At 43.3% G+C, this 9,484-nt stretch overlaps 1 protein-coding gene across 14 annotated transcripts in view; it reads left to right on the plus strand.

Moving 5' to 3' along the window:
- Nucleotides 1-5,733, plus strand: part of LOC131677535 (sodium/calcium exchanger 3-like) — a 76,098-nt gene extending 70,365 nt beyond the window's left edge. The window contains exons 1-3 of one of the 14 annotated variants that reach the window (XM_058957407.1): nucleotides 1,929-2,249; nucleotides 2,521-2,764; nucleotides 2,967-5,733. In XM_058957407.1, coding sequence (XP_058813390.1) covers nucleotides 3,957-5,714 — 1,758 coding nt within the window. In that variant the 5' untranslated portion in view covers nucleotides 1,929-2,249; nucleotides 2,521-2,764; nucleotides 2,967-3,956 and the 3' untranslated portion in view covers nucleotides 5,715-5,733. Of the gene's footprint in view, nucleotides 1-1,928; nucleotides 2,250-2,520; nucleotides 2,765-2,966 lie in introns of those variants that run through there. The other 13 variants (XM_058957402.1, XM_058957404.1, XM_058957410.1 and 10 more) reach the window with 13 other exon arrangements.
- The last annotated feature ends 3,751 nt before the right edge of the window (nucleotides 5,734-9,484 follow it).

A 9,484-nucleotide genomic window follows, 5' to 3' on the forward strand; every position in this document is an offset into this window, starting at 1 on the left:
CTGAATCGAATGAATCGATCACTATGCCCAAGATCAAATGAGTCTTCGACCAGCTGAGCCAATATGTCCATCCATTCGAAAGTAGAAACATTCATATCAGCTGTCCGTCAAAACACTCGATCTAATGATTATTAGTCATGGGATTCAGAGATCAATGAACCAGCACTCGCTCGGATCTCACACTTTTATCCACTACGCAAGAGTACGCGCCCTTAGGCTCATCACCGAAGCCCAGGGCTCATTTCCCTATCCTATCAACAAAACTCCTTCTAGTGACACACGTAGAGATGCATAGGTATACGCGGTCACCATAACAACGTTTGTTACACTAACATTCCTTTCCTTCCCCGATGACTGTAAGGACGTGGTCGGTGCTGTTTTAGGCATTTCAAAGTATAACTTTTCTTCATATAAAAAGCAAAACGCTCTAGAAATCCACTATTACAATATTTATTAGTTGTTTATGCTCTACACATAAAATCCATAATTAGAATTGGGAAATAATAAGTCATGGGTTATGTTTCGACTTCGTCTCATCAGAATCCGACACTAATTTAGAACCGGAATAAGTTAGCGCCAAATTCGGAAAATAGGACTTAACTGTATTTTCACATCTACATATCGTCTCAAAAATTTTAGGGCGAATTTCTACAAGCTGGGACTTGGCGCTGATATATTCCTATGCCTGGTGATAGTCTTGACGTAAGTTTGGTCACGGTGGAACACGTTTTGATGCACAACTGCGTGTAAAGCTTCTTGAGGCAGATTTTCTGCTCTCTCCGAATTGGAATCTTCTACACCTTGTAGTCTAGTATATTTAGCACCATCAGAGCTTGTCATATTCGGTTAGCCCTTAAATACTATGAACTCTCGAATATTCATTTTTGTTTCTTATAAATAAATATTACTAGTCAAATTCGATATCAATATATCGACTATATACTACAGCTTAGTGTTGAAAAGTATTATCATTAAGAATTTTCGAAAAATTCGTTCAGTTTTTAATGCCTATCATCATCACAATAAACATTTATGCATTAATTTTTATGTCCCTCCTGAAACAAAATGCAGGCTATGGGCTTTTTGGCAAAATAGTGAATGAGCTAATACTGTTATAAAAATGTCTGATCTCACTGCTGAGTAGATTCAATCGGGCTTCAAGCCCTCCAGTAACAGCGTTCACTGGAGGAGCCTCCGCCGGTACTTGAAGATGAAGTCATGAATAATGAGCATTATGGAGCCCGGCCGTTGTTTATGATTGCAATCTAATGGAGACGCGAGTAGTTTGTTCCATCATTACACTTACGCGTTTCTATGAAATATCAATCCTTCTCGCGGCAAGCGATCGAGCAGCAGATTCAATTAAAAGGTTACTTAGCTGATTTATAAGTTGCATTCCCGTTGCTCGAAGAATGTTCAACCGCCCAGCTGACATTTAACTCCGGCAAGATATCTGCCACTCTAGTCTGCCTTGCCTCGTCACGTACGTAAGCAAACCTAAAATTTATCGTCCAAAAAACACGGGACGGTGTGGGTTGTGGTGGTAAACATAAAACTGCCATTTTTGCGATAGATTTATCTTCAAGTCAAGCCGAGCCAAGCGAACGTGGCGAGTTTTCCTTTCCCTCGCTAGACATGCGAGCAGAAAAATGAAAACATTTTTTTTATTTTACCTATCAATATTCCTTCGAGTCGAAGTTGTCAGGAGCGTGAAGAAACAGGTTGGGCAAGATATATGAAAAACCGGAAAACCCTGCGAAGCCAAACCCGTACAGTAGGCATAAGCAAATCGGAGAGTTGAAGAGAACGTAGAAAATGTGAGAGAAAGAGAGAGAGAGCATGTGTGTGGTTCCGTGAGTGGCGCGCGAATTTTTCATAAGGTCTGTTCGACCGTAGTCGTAGGATATTTTTAGTTAACTTAGCGGTGCTTTCGAGTTAAGGTGGTGCGGCTGGTCGCGCGCGTTTCGCTTGCCTGGCTCTTCTACTCCGGACGGACGAGTGCGGATTTCCTTCGATCCCTAAGTTCACATCCCAAATTTTTGTTTTTTTTTCGGTTTTGCATTCACCGGATTTTCGAACAGCATTCAACCGATTGTAGCTGATATTCTTTTTTGGTTTTTGCGTATATTTTGCGGTGCGAGTGTATTATCCTGCGAATAGTTGGTCCTGCGATTCGAAATGTTTACCTTGCCATGAACAATAGCGGTTATAATTGGAGAAAGCCCCTGAAGCTGTGATTATTTTTGCTGGTGAGCTACAGTTAGAAAAGAAAATGAGTTTTTGCTTAAATAAGTGAAGAATAAGAGAAAATTTTATTTTTGGTAAGGTTCAAGTTTATTTTCGCGGGGAAAGATCACGAATAAAAGGAGCGTGTGACACCTGTAGGTGCATATAGCACGCCAATTGTCAGTAGTCCTATCGTGGTGAAATGTTCCGCGGAATGAGAATTTGAATCGGGGCATAGGGGTTAGCAATTCCTGAGACAAGGTCCAATAAATGTCTTCTTTTTTCACCCCACAGGAGACGCGTCGTCAACAGATGGATTCGAATTACAACTCGTCTAAATTGATGCGAGAAAGCAGCATCAGTGAGCGACGAAGAAGAACAAGAAGCAAGAGCTAAACTAAATTTAAATCGTCTCGTGGTGCGACATAGAAGAGTTTTCCTTCTGTTTTCTCTAACCAGTGAGTGTACCCCGACGGAAGAGAAAGCGAGTGAAAAGGTGCGGTAGAAGGTAGTGAATGGCACCCGCTGGCAGGAATAAGTGAGCGAAAAAAATAGTTTCGACCCGTCTAAGAATAGTTTATTTGACCACTTCGGCGCAAGAAGAAATTATTACGGCGAGAATATATTGAAATTTTTTAATTTTATTTTTGCCGGATTCTCCGAAGCGAAAGCTATTTCACCTGCATTTGTGTGTGTTCATATGCAAGAGAAGAGCATTTTCGCAGTGTATTTATTTTTAGTAGTCACTTTTTTTCTAGTGTGAAAAAGAGAAAGGTGATTTTAGAAAGTGCAGAACAAAGGCATGGTTAGCGTTCTTGGTTTCTTTTCGATGCGAAGCAATGTGAAATAAATGTGATGAAATGCAGTTCTCAGAGTAATTGAGTGTACGCAATTAGTTGATCGTGAGAAGGGTAATATAACAAGAGAGCAAGATAGAGAGCGAGAACCACACACTACGCCGTAGTGTCACTAGAAGGCGCCACGTGTTTGAAGCGCGTGAGTGTTATTTTGTGCTTGGGGCTTCACGTAGCCTCCGTTATGGATCCAGTCGATGCCATTCCCAAATGTCCGGCGTATGGAGTCAACAGTCATAGTTAGCAGTATCTAGCTACTAGCTATTCTCCTTGTTGGCGTTACAACAAATACTGCACAACTAGTCTAAACATCAATAACAACAACAACAACAACAAACTTTCAAGCAACTCCACAACGATACGAACCGTTCTCCGGATACGCGTCTCTATTCCATAGTCTTATTGATATTCTTTTCGCGATCTCGCGAACATCGAACTGCAACCGACCGTCGACTGGCTACTCAACGCTCACGGTATACTTTGATGCGATCGAAGACGCCTCCAGATCGGCCCTAGTCCTCAATTGCTCAGCATCATACGACTGCCATCCATTTGAAATTGGCGCTCGGAGGATTTTCTGACGCTTCGCTTTCGGTTAGTAGTAGTGATAGCAATAGCAGTAGTAGCATATCTAACACAACCAGTTGTAGTAGAATTAGTAGCACCAATTAGTGATAGCCTGGAATGTGCTAGTAGACAACACCCTTCATCAATTTGGTAACTACTGTCTCCTTCTACGTGTGGAAAATATAACATTTCCAGTAGCTGTAGCACCGCAACTTTAGAGCCCATCACCATCCCCCGCACCTCCAGCACTACTAAAAACCAACCACCACCACCACCACTACCACCAGCACTAGTACAACCACCACCACAATGGCAACGGATTTCAGTGTACGCAAGCCTCTGGGGCTCGGTATCAGCGTCCTGCTCGTGGTCGCGTTATCAACGGCAACAGCGTCAGTAAATAATGGTGCCAGTGCCGGCACGCCGGCGAATCAGTCGGTCCAGGTGACGGCGACACCGAGCGGGCTCCGGGCGGACGATGCAACCACCTGTCAGGATGGTTTACTACTGTCCGTGTGGGAACCGCAGGAGAACCTGACCGTGGGCGATCGCATCGCTCGCGGTACGGTGTACTTTCTGGCAATGGTCTACCTGTTCATCGGTGTGTCGATAGTAAGTGACCGATTCATGGCAGCTATTGAAGTTATAACCTCGAAGGAGAAGGAGGTCAAGGTGAAGAAACCAAACGGAGAAGTGCAAATTGTCGTCGTTCGCGTATGGAACGAAACGGTTGCCAACCTAACACTGATGGCACTAGGTTCGAGCGCACCTGAGATTCTGTTGTCCGTAATTGAAATCGTAGCGAAAAATTTCAATGCAGGTGATTTGGGTCCCGGTACTATTGTGGGTTCGGCTGCCTACAATCTCTTCGTTATCATCGCAATTTGCGTCCTGGTTATACCAGACGGCGAAGTACGCAAAATCAAGCACTTGCGGGTGTTTTTCGTGACAGCGTCGTGGTCGGTGTTTGCTTACATATGGCTTTATCTGATCCTGGCACAGATCTCTCCCGGTCGTGTAGATGTTTGGGAGGGATTCGTAACGTTCCTGTTTTTCCCCGCTACCGTAATAACTGCCTACATCGCTGAACGCAGACTATTGGTATACAAGTACATCGGTAAACAGTACCGTATGAATAAACGTGGTGTCGTCGTTCAAGCGGAGGCAGAGTCGGCGCTTGAGATGAATAATCGGGACGAGAAATTGAATACTATCGATGAGAACGGCGGCATTACGGAGGAGGTGCGCGATTTTGAGGAATCTCGTCGCGAATACATCTCCACGTTAAAGGACCTTCGCAAGAAGTATCCTCAGCACGATCTTGAACAGCTCGAGGTAATGGCTCAGGAGCAGCTGATGAACAAGGGACCCAAGTCACGGGCATTCTACCGCATCCAGGCTACACGTAAAATGATGGGCAGTGGCAATATTATGCGAAAAATTTCCGAACGGGCACAGTCCGATCTGAGCGAGGTTAAGGCCGAACTGCAGCGCGTTGACGTCGACGAAGCCATCGAGGAAGATGCCATCTGTAAGGTCTTCTTCGAACCGGGGCACTACACGGTCATGGAGTCGGTCGGTTCGTTCGACGTTCGAGTGGTGCGTCGCGGTGATTTGTCTTCCGCGGTAACGGTCGATTTCGAAACGGAGGACGGTTCTGCCGAGGCCGGTTCAGATTACATTGGCAACAAGGGAACGCTCACGTTCCCGCCCGGAGTTGACGAACAGCGCTTCCAGATTGAAGTCATCGACGATGACGTGTTCGAGCAGGACGAGCACTTCTACATTCGGCTAAGCAACGTGTCAGATCCGGCCGCACTGTCCACTCCGAAGGTGGCCACCGTGATGATCCTGGACGACGATCATTCCGGTATCTTTGCTTTGGCCAGCAAGGACCACGAGCTGGTTGAATCGGTCGGTGTGTACGAGCTGAAGGTACAGCGGTACAGTGGTGCACGTGGTAAGGTCCGGGTACCGTTCTGGACCGAGGACGGTACGGCCAAGGCCGGTAAGGACTTCGAGGAGCAGCGCGGTGAACTGATCTTCGAGAACAATGAAGTCGAGTGAGTATTGCTCTGTTTTCTTGGTTATGTGTATATTTTTAATATATCTTGAATAATTGAAACATCTCGGATACCTAAGCGTCAAACATTATGTTTTAACAGGGTACATTGTCACAGGCCATACTTCAATGATGGGGACATTCCTATTGCACGCGGACAGAATTCTTTATTTTTAAGTCTATCCTTCCACGCCGTAGATAAGCACTGTCAATTTCCTTCGCCCTGGTGTTCACGTGGACTTTGCTGATATTTTTTATTCATATATCACACTAGGGATTTCGTATGGATTTTAGTAAGTTTCTGAGCATTAGATTTTCAAAAATAAATCAAGTGTTTTTATGAACAATGGTCAAGTTAGTGTAGATTCAACTGAAAATCAGTGAATCGCGGTTGTATTGGAGCCCCACTTGCACGGCATTTAGAGAAAGTTTGTAGAGAAGCTTATTTTGAGAACTTTGTCGAAAATTCAAAATGTCTATTTCTGGCGCTGATGACTTTACTATAACTATGAAGAGTCTTTTGTCCGCGTAGGTGGCAAAACATGATGATGAGTTATGCTCCCTCGTCTACCATGCGGTAGATTCGGGTGGAACGCTTGACTCCTACCAGTAGAAGACAAAAGATTCCTCACATTGTTTTCGAGCATGCCCATATAAGCCTGCCTGGATTTGATTTTGCACTTACATTGTCAGCAAAGTTAGTAACCTAAAAATTCAGTTATCCTTATTCCATCTTCCATTCTCCAGTTATTCCATTTTTCGTGACAGTGGCTCACGAGGCCCTCCTTAAGCACAGTTAAGTTTTGTACTTGAGAGAATCAAATAGCTATGTGTCATATTGTAAACAAAACAAACTCCACGGAATCTTCTACAAGAAAGGCGTGATCCGGTATCCGTGTGCTCCCAATCCTAACAGAATGTATTATAGACATCCAGATTGCTTGATATTGGGCTGTCCCTCTCTCGATTCCTTGTACTCATCTTCTACGATTGCAGACACCCAGCGAGTGCGAGGTCAACCCTAAAAGTCGACGGCTACTTCCAGGTTCTCTACTAAACATTACTTTAGCTGATCTTTTTTCTGGCATTCGCGCTACATGGCTAACCTGCTCTAAAGGGAGTTACGATCAAAATTTGGTCTAACAAAAATGTGTTTTAATCAACTGAATGTTTTATTAAGTAAATCAAATTATGTTTATTCTTGAAATTAATTTATTTTAAAATACTGATATAAAAAATTCAGCTATTTATCCGGTTAACCGAAACTAAATTACCTGGTCTTTCGTTCAAATCCTTCTATGTGATTATGTACCTCGTCCATTATACTTGCCGTAAGACGCCAGTTTGCCGTTAACTGCTTCTTGCTTCCAGTAATTTTGTATGTCTTTTTCAAATTCCGCTCTACTATGACTCCAGTTCTGGCATGCTGGTTCCTTGGACATCACCTGGCGTTTTCGGTAACAAATCACTTAATATTTTTTTTTGTCATAGCAGGATGCCAAATTCGGCCAGAGCAATACGGATCAATCGTGTTACTTTGGGAAGAGAAGCAGATGTTAAACCAAATACTGTTACAAACTTTCTAACAGAGACAAAACAAGGCAACATCCGAAAGTGCAATGGTGGAACAATGCTAAAACTCTTAAATGATTTCTGGAGGCGTGTCATGGGCAGACAAAATAAGGTAGCAAAGTCCAAGCTCATTCGAAAGAAAATTACTCATGTAAGGTAGGGCGGTAGGGTAAACTATGCTTAATGTTAAACACTTTGCTCGTGGTACAATCTTATTTCTATTTGGCATACATACAGTCTTCCTTATTCTCCCTAAATTATTCACACTACTGCAGGGTATCGGTGGGGGCCCCGTGTTGCTGCTCTGCCTCCGTTGTCACTGAATTGGTGCATCTGCAGTGTCCTACAACAGATCGACTATGTTGCTCACACCTGCACTTTAGCACAGTCCGGTCACACAGCTGCACTATGTAGCGTCGCGTCAGCGGCTCGGGTTCCCTGCCGTTTGTCACGATGCACTCTGCCGCACCGGGTATCGTAGTCGTCGCTGCACGACTTCTCGCATGCGCATGCAGACTTACCGTCCTTATCGTTCGAGTAATTCGATAGAGCGAATGACGTGGTTGAGGGAAGTGGTGTGGTTGTGGCCCGCCCTTCTTCGTAATCGCTGCCTAGTTCACTATTGCTGGTCAGCCCCGACCGTCGCACAGTGGCTGGAGGCTGGCCAAAACCTCAAAAATTTATTTTTGAAATATTGATATTTTATATTTTTCCTGAATTTCTCATGTATTGTATGACGTATATTCAAAATTTTATGATCATTGGACAAGAACACGATTTTTAACATGAGTGTAAACGTAGCAAAGTCCAGGCTTTTTAATGATTTTCATTTCCGAAACCACCATTGCTCTGTTCACTTCAAATGCATGTTGCTCTTTTGATTTTGGTCCGATTTTAGCACAACTAGTTTCATTGTGTAGAGGAACAAAAGAACTTGGTTTATGAATAAAGTACGTTTGGTAAATTTGCTTGGAACTATGACTTTTTAGTTCAAATATGTTTGAGGTGGTCAGATCGCAAATACTTTCTTCACTAATGTACTCTGTACAAATTTCGGAATCATTTCGGAACAATCACATAGAATACATTCTATAGGAAATAACCTCTACTTTTCGAATATCATGGTCTCGTTCTGCGCCTAGGTGCGCAAAAAGGTTTAAGGAGATTTTGAAGCTTTGTTGCTGATATGGAGGTGCATGGTGTTTTGTGTAAAATGGTTAAACAATCTACAGTAAACCAACACGTTATACAATGGATTTAAAGTAGTGTTCTTCATTTTTTATGATATTGCTGACATTGGTGAACAGTAATAGAAAATCTATCATGAAAACGGGATCATAGTTATAAGAAAGGTTCAATGACACTGTATGGAAAAATGCGTTTAATATTTTTCGACTTTTGACATCAAAAATGAGCTCAGCACCTCAAAATTAGCTTAAATTGTGATTTTCAGCCAAATTAGGTAACGTTTGAGGTTTTGTCCGACTTTTGTTTGAAGATCCGCCACTGTGCGTCGTACGATCGCCGTCGCACTGGTGAAGATGAAAGTTCGAGCTGCAAATAAAAGCCCTCTGACGAGGTTATGTTGTGTTGTTGAGTTGGACATTCACATTGGCAATTCTATGTACCTGGAGAAGAGCTTTTTTGTATTGTATGATGTTTCACTCGATCCTCGCAGGCGCTTGCAATTTATTTGGTGATTCTGCTCCAGAGCTTTGAATCTTTCGGCCTGCCTCTAAAGTGTGGAAATAAGGTTAGGGTTCGTTCAGTGCAAACAATGGTTGTCAATTACCGTTTTGGCGTTAATGGGTCGAGCGAATAGTGATACTTGACTCGCACGAGATCTTGATTCCATATTACGGTGCTAATCTGTCCGGCACAGGTTCGAAAAGCTGCAATTAGTGCGTTTGCATAAGCCTGTTGTCCCGATCTCGCGATGATCAAGTTGCACGTGGTTGATCGTAGGAAGGTCGTTTCAACCTTTTTTATGGAAAGGTGCCAAAAGTTAGTCACTATTTCATTATAATGCGCAGTATCGTTACCTTCAGTGGTCGATGGACGGTTTGAATACGGATCAATTTACGATCCGACGATCCCAATTTCCTCTTTTGATGGCTGCTCTCAATCAGTTCCACTCAACACCACTTGTCTTTTAAAACTACCTCGATTGTTCCTGACGGCTTGAGCGTCTAAGATCATTGTT

The sequence above is a fragment of the Topomyia yanbarensis genome, chromosome 1 (genome assembly GCF_030247195.1).
Source record: "Topomyia yanbarensis strain Yona2022 chromosome 1, ASM3024719v1, whole genome shotgun sequence".
Classification (NCBI taxonomy): domain Eukaryota; kingdom Metazoa; phylum Arthropoda; class Insecta; order Diptera; family Culicidae; genus Topomyia; species Topomyia yanbarensis.